Source organism: Empidonax traillii, unplaced genomic scaffold, assembly GCF_003031625.1.
Source record: "Empidonax traillii isolate 1590-97213 ecotype Southwest subspecies unplaced genomic scaffold, ASM303162v1 scaffold541:size654180, whole genome shotgun sequence".
NCBI classification, from domain to species: Eukaryota; Metazoa; Chordata; class Aves; order Passeriformes; family Tyrannidae; genus Empidonax; species Empidonax traillii.
In genome coordinates this window covers 33214-48227 of record NW_020955734.1, presented here as the reverse complement: position 1 = coordinate 48227, position 15014 = coordinate 33214, and the positions used below count along the sequence as shown (strand labels likewise).

Here is a 15014-nt window from a genome sequence, read left to right as displayed (position 1 = left end):
GCGCTGCCGGAGCGGTGCTTGGGCCGCCCGTCCCGGCTGGGTCGCTGTCGGAGCGCGGGTTGAGGGGGGGACGCGGCGGTAGCGGCGCGGGGGGCTCCGGTGTCCCCCGGTCCCCCCCGGTCCCTCCGTACCCCCCGCTCAGCCTCGCCGAGACCCCGCCTCGCCTCCAGCCCGCCCCTCCCCGGGGGGGGCTCCGGTAAGCAGCTCCGCATCCCCTCCCCGCCCTCCTCGTTCCTCTCCTCCTTCCCCCGGGCCCTTCGCCGCTGCCGGGGGAGCGGAGCGGGTGTGTCTCTTTCCCCCAAAACCCCTGGGTGTGGCGGGGGTGCTGCCGGCCGGGGTCTCTCCTCCCCTGAGCGTGGGGGGCTCGGGCCCCCTTTGTCCGCTCCCGGTGATGCTGCCGGGCCCCTCCGCCCGTCGGGCCGCGGAGCCGCCGCCCCCGGTGCCCCCTTCTCCTTTCAGGCCGGGTGCGGGGGGATCCAGCCCCGGCACCGTCCCACCCGCCCCACCGTGGGGGTCGGCGGGCTCTGGGCGCCCATCCCCGTGGAAGGGGCCGCCGCCACCAACAGGTGGTTTGTTTGACACCGATACTTTCTCTTTTCTCCCCCTTCTCTTTTTTGTCCCCGCACCTCCTTCTGTCAGATGGGTAATTTTCCTGGTCTGATCTCTAGGAAGAGAGAACCGCTCGTGGCTTTCACACCTCCCGCTCAGAGCCGTAGGTGTAACACCCCATCTCCGGGGGTGTAACACCCCATCTCTGGGGGTTTAACAGCCCCAAATGTGGGGGTGTAACACCCCATCTCCGGGGGTGTAACAGCCCCATCTCCGGGGGTGTAACAGCCCCAAATGTGGGGGTGTAACACCCCATCTCCGGGGGTGTAACACCCCATCTCCGGGGGTTTAACAGCCCCATCTCTGGGGGTGTAACAGCCCCAAATCTGGGGATGTAACAGCCCCATCCACGGGGGTGTAACACTCCATCTCTGCAGGGTGTAAAACCCCTCCCTGAGAGCGTGTGCAGAATGTGACCCCCTGCTTTGCGTGGGGTCACTCAGAGCTGCTCCTCCATAAAGCCACAGTCCCACCCTGCATAAAGACATAGCACCATCCCCAAAAACCACCCAGCTGAAGGTCCTTTTCCACGAGGATCCTGCCCAGGCAGCACACAAGGAGCTGGTGTCTGCAGGGGAGGTGGTTTGCAGGGGCCCAGCGGTGACGCCTCGTAAACAGCTGCGAAAAGTGAACAGAAAAGAGTCACTCAGAGCTCGTTGGCAGCACCCGGGGTTGTACAAAGGGGAAGTGTCTCACCTATGTTTGTCTGCAACTTCTAGTAATAGTTGCAAAACTGTGTTACCTCACCGTGAGTTAAGTGATACCCAGGAGAACCGGGTTAAGGGGTAGTTGCACACTTGAAATCTTTGTTTTTAATGCATTTTAGGAAGCGGAGCTGGGTTGTCAGATACGCCCTGAAACTGCTTCTGGTTGGAAGTGGCACACGCCAGTATTTACATATCGGGTTCACAGAGGCAGAAACGAAAATATGAAAATATATATTTTCCTCAGAAAGAAATATGTAGGATACTTACACTAGGGTTTGGGTTTTTGGGTATTTTTCAAACTGCAGTGTGTTCAAAGGCACTGATCCTCTGGATTTGGCCAAATTTCTGGGTGAAGACATCTAGGAAAAGTGCTTAGAGGCGACTAAATGCCTTTTTTGTTCCCTCTTTGGTTGCTCTGTTAGTGGGATGACTTTCAGGATTTTGCTAATTGTCACAGCAGAAGAGCCAGGAGGCATCTGATGGAGTTATTTCTGCAGGGGTTATAGGAAGCATGACTTCTGGATTAGGTGTTTCAGGGTGATATTCCTGAATTTCCAGCATTTACTAAAGACAGAATGTGTTGGGAGCAACAAACATTTGCAGTACTGGCTGAAATTGTGGGTTTTGAGGCACCACGTTTCTCAAGTTTCCTTCCCTCTTATTTTCAGATCAAATACATTCAAAACAGGAAGTTTGACTTGTACCTTTTATTTTGTAAGACTTTTCCCCACTTAGTCTTAGTTTAGACGGGTGGGATTTGTTGTTAAAATCTGAACTCTGTGATTCAGCATCCCTTAACTGATCGCAGCTCTTGTTTGAAGGTTATTTGCCATTTATAATGTTTAGGGTTTTTTTTCCTCCCTTTCCCTCTCCTGGCAGCCATGGCAATGACAGGCCCCACGCCGTGCTCCTCCATGAGCAATCACACCAAGGAGCGAGTTACGATGACAAAGGTGACGTTAGAAAACTTCTACAGCAACCTCATTGCACAGCACGAGGAGAGAGAGATGAGGTAAAGATCTTCCTTGGTTCTTTTCCAGACTGGGTAAGGGCCCGAATTTATATTAACTGCGTTTGGCTTTCTTGAGCCAAAGCAAAAATCATAACATCACAGGATGGTTTGGGTTGGAAGGGACATTAAAGCTCATTTTGTTCCACCCCCTCTGCCATGGGCAGGGACACCTCCCACTATCCCAGGTTGCTCCAAGCCCCATCCAACCTGGCCTTGGACACTTCCAGGGATGGGGCAGCCACAGCTTCTCTGGGCAGCCTGTGCCAGGGCCTCCCCACCCTCACAGGGGAGAATTCCTTCCCAATACCCCATCTAACCCTGCCCTCTGGCACTGGGAAGTCATTCCCTGTGTCCTGTCCCTCCATCCCTTGTCCAAAGTCCCTCTCCAGCTCTCCTGGAGCCCCTTTAGGCCCTGCAAGGGGCTCTCAGGTCTCCCTGGATCCTTCTCTTCTCCAGGTGAATCCCCCAGCTCTCCCAGCCTGGCTCCAGAGCAGAGGGGCTCCAGCCCTTGGAGCATCTCTGTGGCCTCCTCTGGATTTGCTCCAGCAGCTCCACGTCCTTGTGCTGTTGTTCCCAGAGCTGGAGGCAGCTCTGCAGGGGGGTCTCACCTGAGGGGGCAGAGGGGCAGAACTCCCCCCTCCCCTGCTGCCCACACTGTGGGATCAGCCCAGGCCATGGGGGATTTCTGGGCTGGTCATGTCCAGCCTCTCACCCACCAACACCCCCGAGTCCTTCTCCCCAGGGCCGCTCCCAATCCATTATCTGCCCAGCCTGTGTTTGTGCTGGGATTGCCTTGATCCATGTGCAGGACCTAAAGGAAGACAATCTTTTCAGGGACAAGGAGGGGTTGCTGTGAGGAGTCACTCAATGCTACCTGGACCTGTGGCACCTCTTCCAATCCATCAGTCCAGCGTAAAATGGGATTGGACTGAGCTGTGTGACTTTCACTTTCCTTTTTGGCTGGAACCTTCTAATTTGCTGAACACCCTCCAGCTGCAGCACTTCTGCTGTTCTCCCAGCTTGCCATGGAGTCTGTAATCAGAATTTGGAAAGCGGTTCAGTGTTGGTTCCCTTTTGGCCTTGCTGCCAAAGCCATAACGAGCTCCCAGAGCAAGGAATGCCAGCTCACTACAGGAGCTGCAGAAATGAGGCAGCAATTTAGAAATAAATCCTAACTTGCAGAGATATTTCCTTCAGAGTTGCAGATTAGGAGAGATTGAGGTCTAATTCAGACAGAAAATATCACTGATTTAATTCCCTTCTTTCTCTTTGCACAGCTCTTGCTTTTTAAATTTAATTATTTATTATGAGCACTATTGTCTACTCCCCAAAATCTCAATTTTTTTTTTCCTGTCTGGGATCAAGACTTTGTCTGAACAAACAGACTGGACTTTATAAGTTACATGTTTTTTGTAACAAGAGATGTTTCTGTGGTTGTGCAATTTGGAGTTTAAATGGTGTTGACACTGTATCCTGAAGTGCAGATTGGGCCTGGTAAGGATATTTGGGAGAATTCTGACCTGGGCTCTTTAATTCTGTGTACTGCACAGGCTTTTGCTACTGGAGTCACTGGTTTGAGTTTGGACTGGGAGGACTGGACAGGGCTCAGTGGGTTCCTAAACAAGGGCAAAGCGATTGAAATGTGCCCGATGGTGAAGTGATAACCCCAAATTTTATCGCTTTGCAGCAGCTGCTCAGAGCCCCAGGAGACAGGAAGAGGATCTTGTGAAGGATGATTTGCAGAAAGAGAAGGAATTTTTTGGTGCATTTGTAATGTTAGACAATAAAACCCCCCAAACCACCAATCCCAGTTCAGCCAGCTGTAATTATGGTCGGCATTGGGAAAAAATTCCCAGAGGATAATCACTGCAAGTGTCCCCTGAAGCCATTCCCCTTCTGAAGTCTTGTTTCCTTCTTTCTTTTCTCCCAAATGACCCTTGTGGACTAAGGCTGTAAATATTTCTGAGTTCTTTAAAGAGGAGAACATGTACAGACACGTTTCCTCTTCCCAAATATTTGGAGTATCTCAGGTCTCAGGAAGTCTAAAGTGACTTTTCTCCTCTCACACATGATGAGTTTGAGATGCAGAGAAATTTAAAATGTGTTTAAAGAGCCAATTCTCCCCAAAATAGGTCAGACTTTGGTGTTTATTTGTTATGGCTCTGCCCTGAAGGGACTTGCCCAGCTGTCAGAACGAGACAAGAATTGAACCCAGATCTCCTCAGTCTGGGTTTGTGTACAACAAAAATGTACAGTTGAATAACATGTGAAACTCAGGGCAGGTTTGGATTATTAAAATTAGAGAGGACAAGGTTGGAATTTTAAATTTGGATAGTAGATGCTTCAAAATTATTCTTCTGAGTCTCCCTTGTACATAATACACTTATTTGCTGGCACATTCTGTGCCATGCTGGTGGATCTGTGCACGTGATTAAGAAACAACGTTAATGATTCAACCTTTATTTTTCTAATTTGATTAAGAAAACAAGGTTAATGGTTCAGCCTTTATTTTTCTAATTTCTCTCTGCTCTAGACAAAAGAAACTAGAACAGATGATGGAAGAAGAAGGCTTAAAAGATGAAGAGGTAATGGAAAAATTATCGTAATACTTTAATATTTTTCTTTTCTAAATGGAAATCTGGGATCTTTCCTTGAAGTTGCTGTGATCCCTGTGGAACCCACCTGCAGAATTCTCACTGGGGTTTCTTAAATTCTAGAAAAGGATCAGGAGATCAGCCCATGCACAAAAGGAAACGGAGTTTCTTCGCCTGAAGAGAACAAGGCTTGGACTGGAGGACTTCGAGTCTTTAAAAGTGATAGGCAGAGGAGCATTTGGAGAGGTGAGTCCAGCCAAAAAAAAAGTGGTTTTAAACTGGCTCTGGTGGTCTGTTAAAGGCTTGCTTAGTTTATACAAGCAAAAGGTAAATGCTGTAGCAACCACAGACTGATTTTTAGCTGAACAGCCACGTGCATCTTTTTACCCAGTAAATGCTGGTTTAAAACATCCTGTGCTTTAAAGGAACCTGAACGGTGTCGAAAAGGACTTGGTGGGGCAGGTTTGGAGAGGGTTTTAATGCTGGATTTGACTGCAGTCCTTGTGTGCTCCCCAGGTGAGGCTGGTGCAGAAGAAGGACACGGGGCACGTCTATGCCATGAAAATCCTGCGCAAGGCCGATATGCTGGAAAAAGAGCAGGTAAATACCCCCCTCTTGGGCAGCACTGAGTGAATCCAGGAGGTCACTGGGATGTGCACAAGAGGCAACTCTGGTTTAGGTTTAGCAGCTAAAAAATTGTGGGCTTTTTTTTCTTCCCCCCGCTCCTTTTTTATGCAGGAAATAAGTCAGAAAAACCTCTAAATTCCTAAGGGCTCGTCTTCTTCTTCTTTAACACAAACTCATGCAAATGATTCGGTGTAGACTTCAAAATCAGTGTTTTCTTGCGTTTCTGATTTATGGGATCAGATACAACTGCTGGAATTCAGGCCCAGAGAGACATCAAGTAGCAGCATTTAACATTTTTAAGGCTTCCTTTTAGTACTTCTGGGAATAAAATGATCTCAGAACAGTCTTTTCTTGTTCAGCACTGGGGCGAAGCTCTTGAGTTTTCAAAGAGAGATCTTATGGTTAGATATTTTTGTAAAGAACTGAGATACTTCTGGGTATATGATTTATATATAGGGGTTTAATAGGTTTATATTATGGGTATAAAACCTATCTATGTAATTAACCATATATTGAAATTCTGATGGTGTTTCTGCCCTTGTGCAGAGGTTTTGACTGTTACCTGCTCGGTATTTGATGTTTTCCAACCTAACACTTGAATTGGCTGTGCAATAAATGCATCCAGTAAAACTAACCCAGGGCATGTGTGCCTGTCCAGGTTGGCCACATCCGTGCCGAGCGGGACATCCTGGTGGAGGCCGACAGCCTGTGGGTCGTGAAGATGTTCTACAGCTTCCAGGACAAGCTAAACCTCTACCTGATCATGGAGTTCCTGCCTGGAGGTAACTGGGATCCAAACGCTGCTTTCCTGCTGTTTGGGGATTTGCTAATTTGTTAATCACAAGCGTAGTCCGAGATTAGGGTGTGTGTGGGTACCCCGCGCTTGTACATCTGGGAGGGGGAAATCTTTGTAGAGGTTTTTCTGCTTTTTGGGGTGCTGAGATGTTTGGGGCAAGCTTGAGGTTTCCTGCTTGGGTTTGAGCTGCAGGTGTTTCAACTTGGCCTGAACATTCTTCTGTTTCCTCCCCCTGGCTGTGAGCAGAACCCCCACATAACCAGGTTTGGATTCTCTAACCTGTTGTTTTTAACTGAGTGCAGCAGAAATAGCTCTTTTTTTCCTATAAATGTCCTACAGGGTCCCAGTTCTTTCCTCCTAATGACCTGGACTGACCACATGGACTGATAAAATCCCAAGTCTGGTTTTCCTTATTGAAAATTGGAAGTGGTGGTGGGACAGTGGTACCTGGAGGCTGCAGGGGGAGAAGTTCCAGGGGGAACTGGACAGAAGGTCCCAATTCTTTCCTCATAACAACCTGGACTGTGACATGGACTGTTAATTTAATGTCTTAAATTAGTGGGAGTAGAGCCCATGTGTTCACCTCTGGGGGGGTTTCCAGGTGACATGATGACACTGTTGATGAAGAAAGACACTCTGACAGAGGAGGAGACACAGTTCTACATCGCTGAGACCGTGCTTGCCATTGATTCCATCCATCAGCTGGGCTTTATCCATCGGGATATAAAACCAGACAACCTCCTCCTGGATAGCAAGGTATGGACTGGCCACTGGTGGGGAGGATAAACAGGCCTTGTGGTTTTTAACATTGACCTGAGCTAGTGCTGAGGGTTGTGAAAGAAGTTGGTGCCTCTTTTTTTAGCCCTGGTCATTCCAGCTTTTGAGGTGTAGCTGCCATAATGCTGGGAAAAACCCAAGCCAGGAGAGGCCTCCCTTCCACCCCAGCTGTGCTCAGACCTCGAGCTCTCTGACAGCTGTTTAAGCTATTTTTGGCTATTTCAGCTGGAGTTTCAGTTCTCCCCTCGTAGCCAAAGCTGTTTCCTTTTGCTCTCACATCTGTTACGCTCCCACTTGCCAGCATGGGGGTAGATGGTTCTACCAAACATGAAGGATTTGGCTGTTCCAGGCTGAGGATGGAGGTGGGATCTCCCTCAGGATCGGGATCTGTTCCTGAGGGCTGGCCAGGCTGCCTGGTTATTGCAGGCAGTTTGCAGAAAGCCTCATTGTTTCAGTATCCTCCTGTTGCTCACCCCAGATATACCTGCAGCTTCACTCTGAAGTGATCAGGAGCTACAGGAGCAGAGGTTTCTGAAGGGCTTTCTTTGTGGAATAGTGATCAAAGTATCAATAGCTGCATTCCATGTACACATCCAGTGTTAGGCTAAAACAAGGGATGCCAAGGACATGGAGGAGCTGGAGCATGTCCAGGGAAGGGAACAGAGCTGGGGAAGGGGCTGGAGCACCAGGGGCTGCTGAGGGAGCTGTGGGGGCTCAGCCTGGAGAAAAGGAGGCTCAGGGGGGACCTTCTCACTCTCTGCAACTCCTGAAAGGAGGTTGTGGCCAGGAAGGGGTCAGACTCTGCTCCCAGGGAACAAGGGACAGGACAAGAGGAAACGGCCTCAAACTGTGCCAGTGGAGGTTTAGGTTGGATGTTAGAAAAGATGGTTTCCTGGAAAGGGTGATCAGACACTGGAATAAGTTGCCCAGGGAAGTGGTGGAGTCACAGTCTCTGGAAGTGTTCAAGAGGCATCTGGATGTGGCACTTGGGGACACAGTTTAGGGGGATGAAGATGGGGCTGGGCTCTCTTCCAGCCTTGCTGATTCTGTGATTTGCTCTGATAATGTCTTGTGTCGGTTCTGTCTTTTGGTTGGTTTGTTTCATTTCCAGGGCCACGTGAAACTCTCAGACTTTGGTCTGTGTACTGGACTGAAGAAAGCCCACAGGACAGAATTTTATAGAAACTTGAACCACAGTCTTCCCAGTGACTTCAGTAAGTTCTTTGGCTCCAAAGGGTGTCTGGGTGGTTGTTCCCAGTGCCTGACATAACTCACTTTAGTGTGAGGGTAGAAGGCTGCAGTGGGGGGCCCTAATAATCAAATTACATCTTGAGGTGTAATTTTGATTTTCTGTAAAATAAAAGTAGTTTCAGTTACTTTAATGTACAAACCCACCTTCACTTCCAGAAGTTTGTCACTGAAACACACTCTGCTGTAGCCCTTTGCATGTGTAACAAACCTGGGATGAAAGGATGGTGGGTAGGGCTGCATCTCAAGTGTTATTTAAATTAATAAGCAAGGACAGGCTCTTTGAATATTCAGGAATTTTCTCATGGGGAATCACTTGGATCATGGATTTAAATAAACCCTGAAAGTGTAACGGTTTGGGGGTAAAAATGTGTATTTGGGTGACTGTTAGGGCTCAGTCACTGATATTGAATCTCCTTTAGCTTTTCAGAACATGAATTCCAAAAGGAAAGCAGAGACCTGGAAGAGGAACCGACGGCAGTTGGTAAGTAGGTCTCACCTGGCTGGAAATGTTCCTGCTCAGGAACGTCATCCAAATGGCACATGGATGCACATGGAAGGGGTTAATGCATTCCAGAGTTCTGAACAGTCCAGGAAGGAAGGGATTGCTGCATTTTTCTTTGAAAAAAAAAGAGAAATGACTCTAATTTGTCCTTCACCCATCTGCTGAACAGCTGGTGACACGTGTGCCTGAGATGGCACTGCCAGAATTATTTGCATGGGTATCTGATGGTTCCCAGCCAACACTAAAGGGTCTTGCCATCCAATCTAACAAAGGGCTGCTGACCCCATTCCAAGGTGTATCTGGACAGTGGTACCTTTCCCCACATTCCTGATGGTTATTTTAAGACACCTGCACGTGAACACATTGATTTTGTCTCTATATATCATGACATAAAGGCTTTACCCAGCTTTGCTAAAGGATCTCAGAGACAATCCGGTGTCTTCCTTAAAATAACCAGTGTTGTTGAAGTCCCCACTTCCATGGCAGGCAGCTTTCCCTAAAGATGCATGACTGATGGTGTTTGTTCCAGGCTTTTTCTACTGTGGGAACTCCAGATTACATTGCTCCTGAAGTTTTCATGCAGACTGGGTACAACAAGCTTTGTGACTGGTGGTCCCTGGGGGTCATCATGTACGAGATGTTGATCGGTAAGGAAGGGGCGGTGCAGGGGTTGTAAACAGGGGTTGTGGTGTTAGGATACCAGCTGTATTTCATGGAATCATGGAATTCCAGACTGGTTTGGGCTGGGAGAGACCTTAAAGCTCATGCTGTCCTGCCCTGGGCAGGGACACCTTCCACCAGCCCAGGTTGCTCCAAGCCCCGTCCAACCTGGCCTTGGACACTCCCAGGGATGGGGCAGCCACAGCTTCTCTGGGCATCCCTGGTCAGTGAGGTGTGCTCTGACCAGCACATTGTAGACTTCAGGAACTGGTTTTGCTTTATCCCAGAGGGTGTTTTTGTTTCTGGTCAGGTTACCCACCGTTCTGTTCCGAGACTCCTCAAGAGACGTACAAGAAAGTGATGAACTGGAAAGAGACCCTGACGTTTCCTCCAGAAGTTCCAATCTCTGATAAAGCAAAGGATCTTATTTTAAGGTGCCAGCCACATGGGTTGCCAGTTAATATAGCACTGATTTTCTTGTCTTGCTAACTGTGTTCTGTGCCTCTCATGGCTTGTTTCACGTGGAAAAACCCTGATGGTACAAACTGTTGTGCACATGCATCAAATGCTGAACTCCCTCGTCAAATACTTTTGTCTCTCAGGTCATTTAGTTGTTCCCTGACTGCTCTGGCAAAATGTTTCTGCTCCTTATTTTGCCTGCAAGCTTCTCGTGGAAGCCACTTCAATCCTTCTGCCAGAGCTGGCTTGTTACAACAGGAATGATTTTGCCATTGGATGCACTGGAGCATACAAATGTATCCCACTGTATTTCCAATCGTTATCTATTCTCAGGACAGAAATATAAAGGTCTGCATTTTTAGGCTTTATATGTTCTCCTGCTCTATCCTGGTCCTGAAATAGAAAGGCCACATTATCCTGTTGTGAGGGAATGGCACATCTTGACTGTGGCATTGGACACCACATTCCTGAACATAACTTTTGTGTGTTGTTTTTTTTTTTGCTGTGGGAGTTCTTAGTCTGCTCCATTTGTATGTTAAGAAACTGTAGCAGTTATCAGTCCAGAAAGCTGTTCCATTTCTGGATGGAATGCTTTCGTTTTCATTCTCCCTTCATTTTCATTCTTCCTTCCATCCCAGATTTTGCTGTGAATGGGAGCACAGAATTGGTGCATCTGGTGTGGAGGAAATAAAGAGTAACCCATTCTTTGAAGGGGTTGATTGGGAGCACATCAGGTAAGATGCTTTGCAGAAAAGGAAGCTGCTCTTCTCTAGGGACTGTCCAGGCCAGTCCTGTTCAGCAGCAGGGAGCAGCTGAGTGGAATTTATCATATCCAGGTGTGGGTGAAAGTATTTTGTTCCCTACCTGAAACTTGCTGAGGTTTAGGCACCTTCAGTCTTGATTCTGTTAAGAAAGGGAAAGTGGCTGAATCCTGCTTTGTCTTTGAAATCTTAATGCTCCATCTGCTCTTCTTGGCAGAGAGAGACCTGCTGCGATTTCCATAGAAATTAAAAGCATTGATGATACCTCAAACTTTGATGAATTTCCAGAATCTGATATCCTTAAACCAACAGGTAAAATGATTGATTGATTCTGCATGTGAACAATCCTTCCTCTTCTCCAGTAAAATCATCTTTCCTGTTAATCAGAGAAAGGATCTTACTAGGTGCTATTTTTTTTTTTTTTTAATCATGACCACATAAGGCTTGGTGGCCTTGCGGTGCAGGGTGTGCAAGCTGGAATTTGGGGTTCCAGGAGATGCAGGATGGAAATGATGGGGGAACTGTCTGAGAAAGGGCATCTCTGAGGCAGAAGAGCTCCCAGCAAGTCTCAGCAGGACCTTGTTACTGGGTGATCCCTGCTGGCACAGCTGGCACTTGGAGTAGTGGGTAGGGAAGGGTGGGACATGTTTTGGTATAAATCTCTAAAGGATCACAGCATAGTCACACATTTGCTCCATGAGTTTAAATACAAAATCCCAGAATGGTTTGGGTTGGAAGAGATCTTAAAGCTCATCCTGTTCCACTAGCCCAGGTTGCTCCAAGCCCTGTCCAGCCTGGCCTTGGACACTCCCAGGGCATCCACCACCTCTCTGGGCAACCTGTGCAAGTGTTTCATAGCCCACACTGTAAAAAATTTGTCTGAATCTACCCTTTTTTAGCTTAAAATCATTGTGCCATGTCCTGTGTTCCAGCAGTTCTTTCTCGGGCTTGAAGCACGAAGCTGAATCCTGGGTTTATGATATTTTTTTCCTGCCCTAATCCACATGCAGTGTTTTGTAGGAAAACAAACTTGGCAGTCTCCAAAGGGTAATTTTACTACCTTCTGTGTCTTCCCAGTGGCAACAAGCAACCACCCAGAGACCGACTACAAGAACAAAGACTGGGTTTTTATCAATTACACCTACAAGCGTTTCGAGGGCCTGACGGCCCGAGGAGCAATCCCATCCTACATGAAAGGAGGGAAGTGACACCAGCTTTACCTGGGACTTCTGAGCCGTGGAATTCTGTTGCTGTACTTTGGGTTTATACCCATAAAAGAACTTTTTTTTGTTTTTTTAAGAAAACTTGAGGGCTGTCAACTCTTGGAGAAGACTTCAGGACCCTTGTTTTGTTACACACCTGGTTGTTACAAAGGATTTTTTTTTTTTTTCCTGCCACCATTGAAAAATTCCACAACATGTTTGCATCATCTCTGCTGCCAGCACCTTTGGCTGCTTCAGGAGCAAGAGTTATTCCTTTTGAAATCCTTTGCCAGATTGTACAGTTTGGAGATGGGAGCCTTCCCTTTTGGCATTGCAAAGCACGGGACTCTCTAGGATGGTTTGCCAGTCCTGCATTAAGTGACAAACTCACTCTGCCAATTCTGCCAGCACTGTTTGCCCAGTGGCTGAGGGCTCCAGTAACAAAGCAATAATTAAAGGTTGAGACAGACAACTCTCCAGGAAACTGGAGCAGAAGGACACGACTCGGATCGCCTTAACCTTAGTTTGTAGTGCTGTTTTTATAATGCTCCTTGGAAGCCTCTCTGTAGCATTTCTCAGCTCTGTCACAGTGGCCTCCACTCCTGGTGCACTTTACTTTTGGTACTAAGTGACCCTCAAGCCATTTAATACTTTTTTCTAAATTAAAAAAAAAAAAAAAAATCGTGCAACACTTTTCCTTCCCCGGATAGAGGAGAAATGGGCCATTTCCTGCTCCCAGGGCCGAGTCTTTGGTCACTGTGTGACAGGGTGGATCTGTAACAGCACAGATAATAAACTACAGCTGCTCCCACTGTGCATCTGGAATTAGAGCAGAGAGGGAGGGAAGTTCCTTGAACCTGATCCCGGCTGGGTAAGTTGTGCAGAGCTGGCTCAGCCCGAGGCTCCCTCGGCTGGCTGGTGCCATCTCTTGGCCATCCCTGAGCTCTGCTACATCTCCCCTGGCCTAAAGATAAAAGAACATCTTCTGTGGCCTTTTTGCTCTTGGTTTTGAGCAGAACAGGATCAGAATGTTGCTGGTGGAGGCCTGCCTGATGTTTCCTTACAGAGCTGCTCTTGCTGTCCTGGCTGAACCATCTGTCCCTGGAGTCTTCCACCGGCCGGGGTCACTTTTGGGGCAGTGGAACCCACCGTGTCCACTCTTAGGTTATTGCCTACTGTAACTTGTAAAAGTTCTGATCAGGTTCTCTCCAGGAGAGCCCCAAAGTGCCTTTCCTTGCCCAAGCCTCTCTGGCAACGTGACACCATTTAGGGAGGGAGGGTCCTGCCTCAGCTGAGCTTTTCCCAATTCCTTTTTCTGTTTGTAGTTAACTCTGCACTTCCAGGGGCAGGTGGCATTAACCCTTTGGGCCTGCCTGGTTCCAGTCTGTCATTTGCCATCAGACTGATAAAAATCCTAACTTTTTGAGGTTTCCAAAAGCGCGTCTCAGTTTGAATTGTCTTGGATTCCTGCAGACTTCTATTGGTGCTGAACAAGTCCAGAGTACAGACAAGACAAAGCTCGAGTGATGCTTCACAGGAACAAAGAAAAAGGAAAAAAAAAAAAAAAATAAAAGGCTTCCAGGGCTGTTTAGTCCTGAATTTCTCGACTAGGAAACAAAACAAAATGGGTTTGTAGTGGAACTTTTTTTATAATAGGTGCTTTTAGGGAATTTTTACCTACATGTCTTTGGAGTGCCATCCTGAAGGACGGAGGGGGGATTGCCAGTACTGTACATAACTCGTGTCCTCTCCCTCACCACCCCCTGTGCTTTTTGTACCTGCCCCACGACTTTAATGACTTGCCATAAGCAGTTTTTAGGTACCAGTTGGATCCTACCGAGCTGAAATGCAAAATAGCCTTAATTAGAAGTGATCCCAGGATCGCCGTAGCCAGCAGGGCTCACTTGGATGAATAAGGGCTAATGGAAGGAATGGCTTACAGGATCAGGCTTTTACCAACTCGTCCCTAAAATCACCTTCTGCTCCCTTTGTACTTTGTGTGAAGGGCTGATACCAACTCCTCCTGCAGTTTCTTCCAGCCATCTGAAAATGTTGCCTTATAAACCATTGGAAATAATATAAAACCTTTTTTTTTTTAATTCCTAACTACTTAGTTATTGCCTTAAAAAATGAAATAAAAATCAGAATCCTTTCGAGCTGCTGTGGCTTAGCAACAAATGATTTTGAGATAGTAGCTGCATTCGTAGCCCTTTACTGAAAGGGACCAGCGTTTTTATTTACAAATACCAAAGAAGTTAAACCATTTTAAGTTGTGATGACTTGCTGTGAAAAAACCCAACTCTCTAGCGCTGTGTATTGTGCATTTTTAGTGCTGTGTTTGAAGCGTGACCCCTCAGGTCACGGAGCTCAAGGGGGTTTCTCAGAAGTTGGGTACCTCATTCCTGTTGTCTTCCAGCAGAAGTTGGATGTCCTTGAATCCAGTCCTCTTGGACACACCTGCATTGGTAGCGTAACTAAGGATTTTGGATGCCTGTTCCATCTCCCAGGGTAGCCAAACATTTTCCTTAGCTGCTTGTGTTTTGAGGTTGTTTGTATCTTTAGCTCTTTTTTTTTTTTTAATTAACCTGCAGTTGCTGGACTTGTAGGAGTTAATTCCAGTCTGAATTTCCAATGGATCTGAACACCTTGTGCTGCCAGTTCATCTCTGTATCATGCCTAGCACAAAGCTGCACTAAAAGTCTTTCTTATCACTGTGCCCTCACTCTGCCTTAACCTCTCCAGCTGAGAAAACATTTTGTAAATATTTAAAAGCTGTTCCACAATTGCACTGTAAAATTGGGCAGGTGTAGTCAACTTTTTATGGACAGATCTCATTGTGTCGTGTAAATAAAATCCACTTCAGTAGACGCACTGGTGCTGGCATGTTGTGTTTTACCAGCTGGAATTGTGGAATCCCAGACTGGTTTGGGTTGGGAGGAGATTTTAGAGATCCAGTCCCACCCCTTGCCCTGGGCAGAGACACCTTCCACTACTCCAAAACCCTCTATCCCCCTATCCCCAGCCTGTTCTTCTACTCCACAGTTAAAACAAGTTTTA

General features: G+C 47.4%; 1 protein-coding gene across 4 annotated transcripts; it reads left to right on the top strand.

Annotated features, from left to right (window-relative positions):
• Positions 1-93: 93 nt before the first annotated feature.
• On the top strand, positions 94-14097 carry STK38 (serine/threonine kinase 38). Of its 4 annotated transcripts, none has more exons than XM_027897438.1 (14): positions 94-99; positions 2196-2328; positions 4862-4913; positions 5046-5168; positions 5439-5522; positions 6208-6331; positions 6947-7101; positions 8234-8336; positions 8793-8854; positions 9405-9522; positions 9846-9969; positions 10633-10728; positions 10973-11067; positions 11833-14097. In XM_027897438.1, the coding sequence occupies exons 2-14, from the start codon at positions 2198-2200 to the stop codon at positions 11961-11963; spliced, it is 1398 nt and encodes a 465-aa protein (XP_027753239.1). In that variant the 5' UTR covers positions 94-99; positions 2196-2197; the 3' UTR covers positions 11964-14097. The 4 variants fall into 4 exon arrangements, with proteins under 4 accessions (XP_027753239.1, XP_027753236.1, XP_027753237.1 ...); XM_027897435.1 differs by lacking the exon at positions 94-99 and adding an exon at positions 137-196; XM_027897436.1 differs by lacking the exon at positions 94-99 and adding an exon at positions 147-196 and having other exon boundaries at positions 2193-2328.
• Positions 14098-15014: the final 917 nt, after the last annotated feature.

Excerpts from the sequence above, each read along its gene's own strand:
- STK38 (XM_027897438.1), top strand. The coding sequence starts at position 2,198 with ATGGCAATGACAGGCCCCACGCCGTGCTCCTCCATGAGCAATCACACC. Across the intron at positions 2,329-4,861 it reads CACGAGGAGAGAGAGATGAG|ACAAAAGAAACTAGAACAGA; the intron begins GTAAAGATCTTC and ends TCTCTGCTCTAG. Across the intron at positions 9,970-10,632 it reads GCAAAGGATCTTATTTTAAG|ATTTTGCTGTGAATGGGAGC; the intron begins GTGCCAGCCACA and ends CTTCCATCCCAG.